The sequence below is a fragment of the Mandrillus leucophaeus genome, unplaced genomic scaffold (genome assembly GCF_000951045.1).
Source record: "Mandrillus leucophaeus isolate KB7577 unplaced genomic scaffold, Mleu.le_1.0 Scaffold25, whole genome shotgun sequence".
Lineage (NCBI taxonomy): Eukaryota > Metazoa > Chordata > Mammalia > Primates > Cercopithecidae > Mandrillus > Mandrillus leucophaeus.
In genome coordinates, this window is record NW_012102587.1 from 6,838,575 (window position 1) to 6,841,130 (window position 2,556).

Consider the following 2,556-nt stretch of genomic DNA (forward strand, 5'->3'; position numbering starts at 1 on the left):
GGCGGCGGCGGCAGTGGAGGCGGCGCAGGGAGCCCAGGAGCGCAGGGCACCAAATACCCGGAGCACGGCAACCCCGCCATCCTACTTATGGGCTCAGCCAACGGCGGGCCCGTGGTCAAAACTGACTCGCAGCAGCCTCTCGTATGGCCCGCCTGGGTCTACTGCACACGTTATTCGGATCGTCCATCCTCCGGTGAGTACCCAACTCCGGGCTGCGCCATGCTTTCTGGCCTCGCGGACCGCCCCAGAACGCCAAGCTGCGGCGCTAGGGAGAGCAAACCCGGCCTCGGGTACTCCAGTCTCTCACGCCTGCTTCCTCACCCCAGTTCCAGCCGCAACCGAACGTTCACCCAGCTATGCGATCCTGGCCTCTGCGGCCACCACCCGAGAAGCTACAGCTCGTGGCACAGGAGGCTCGAGTCTCGATTCTTTGGTTTTGAACTCTGAATCCCTGGGGCCTTCTTTGTCTTTTATCTTTATTATTATTAGGAAAAGTACACAGTCAATGATTTTGTTTCCAGGGTGTTTAGATATGGCAGGAAGGTGGGCCTAGTGATGTGTGTCTGAAATCCCACCAGCCGGATCGTCCGGGGGCCAGATTGGACCAGAGAAGGCCTTGTTCAGAAAAATTATATTCACAGTGTGTCCTTACAAACACAAACACCATCTTGATATTTTCTGCGGAGTGACCGTTTACACTGATAAATATGGGGACACACAGGAAGACAGGGAGGAAAGCGTCTGAAAGCCGTCCCTCTCCCCTGGTCGGGTAGCGAAGAGTCTGACCCGGGTGGGTAGAATCCAGGGAAAGGCAGTTGCCAAAAAGGTGGGTGCTGGCAGCCTCTGGTTTTCTGGAACTGACAAACAGTGGGAGAGGAGAGAAAACAGGTCAGGCTCAGGTCAGAAAGCCGGGCCAAGGGTATGAGAGCCAGTTTCCTCCGTAGCTTCTCCGCAGAACGGCTCCCACATCCTCCCCGCCTGGCACTTTCCTTTTTTCACCAGCACATCCAGCAGTTAGCAGATTTCTGGCATCCGTGGGCCTGTTTTTCTCGGCTTTCCTTCCACTGCATTTCCGTGTGCCCCTCGCGCTTGGCGAACCCGAGGAGGAGACCTGAGCTGGGCTCTGGAACAGGAGGCCAAGGCCTGCCCGACGCCCAGGCCCGCAGTGTCTGGGAGAGCAGCAGAAGCTTTGGCCCAAGATCAGCACTCCAGGCGCCCGGTCCGGCAGGGGGCCGGGAACAACGTAGCCACGCGCCGCTTCCCTCTGGCTGGTCTCTCGCCGCCCCACCGCTGCCGGCCGGGCGCGGATCGATGCGCACTATCAGCTCCCGCCATCTCGAGCCCCGTTATTGACACGTCGGGCTCCCTGAACCTCCGAAAAGCTGCTTTGATTGACTCGCCTGATGGATAGAGTGATTGAGCTGTCAGGCTGCACGGCTCGGGCTGGCCAGGAGACTACGATTTTATTACAAGAGTCCGTGCCTCCGCACACGCATACAACAACACTTCAACTTGTCCCGGATGCACAACGCGCAGTGGTGCCTTTTTGGGGTTGTGCGCATTTCCTGGGCTATTTCTCCCCGCTCAGCTAATTACGAATCTAAACCCCAGTTCTGCTCTGGAGAGGGCCTTGGCTTTGTTCTTGGCCACTTTCCTTCTTATGGGCCTGGGTAGGTAGGGGACCAGCTCCTTCTCCTGCTTGGGCAGTTGGGGGAGGAGGGGATGAGCCTCGACCCAGATCTGAGTCGCTGCTGTATGCTAGGCCTGGACTCTTTGTCATAGGACAACTGGTTACCCCAGGCTCTTGCCTGCCCCAGGAGTAGGCTGCCCAGCTTGCCTCTCTGTAGCTAGGTTTGGATATGCCGGCAAAGATCCTTCTTTCCAGACAGTTTTAGAGGTAAACAGGCCTGACAGGGACTTAACTTGGTTCAGCAAGCTACCTTATCCAAGGCAGGACCCAGCAAGTAAATGCCAGAAGACTTGGGTGTGGAAGCGGGTGGGCAGAGGTGCAGGCTTTTGAGGCACACACGAACAGTTCGATCCTCTCCTGGTTTTCCCGCTTTCCCTCCTTCCTTTCTCAGTGGGCCCTCCTCCCAGACTAGTATTTGAAGGGAACTTCACCTTCCTAAGGAGGTTTCCTGTGGCCCCTTCCCATTCCTATCTGGCGGTCAAAGCACTTTTTTTTTTCTGGATTGTCCCTGTCTCCCTTCCTCTGCATCTTCTTGCTCATGGATGGGGGAAGGGGCCGCAGTCTCCTTGCAGATGTCATCAGCAGGCAGAGAAAGCCAATCTGGCTTGTTTTTGTTATTCAGGAGTTTTTAATCCTGAAATTGCAGCGGCTCAAAGGGGAGATAAGGAAGACCCAGATAAGGGAGACGTTACCCCACACAGCCGGTTAGAGGATCCAAGGGGCAAGGCTGAAAACCCAGGGGCCAGGGTCATGAGGATGGATGAGGGCCTTTTCTTCTCCTTCAGAGAAGGGGTGGTCCCTGTATCCCTGAGACACTAGAAAAGGCTTCCTTTAGGCCAAAGAGAAAGAAGGCAAGGAGGTGGGGG

At 56.4% G+C, this 2,556-nt stretch overlaps 1 protein-coding gene across 1 annotated transcript in view; it reads left to right on the forward strand.

Annotated features, from left to right (window-relative positions):
* Positions 1 to 2,556, forward strand: part of EN1 (engrailed homeobox 1) — a 15,015-nt gene that overhangs the window by 11,378 nt on the left and 1,081 nt on the right. The window contains exon 10 of the mRNA XM_011983471.1: positions 1 to 193. Within this exon, the coding sequence (XP_011838861.1) occupies positions 1 to 193 (193 nt within the window). The remainder of the gene's footprint in view (positions 194 to 2,556) is intronic.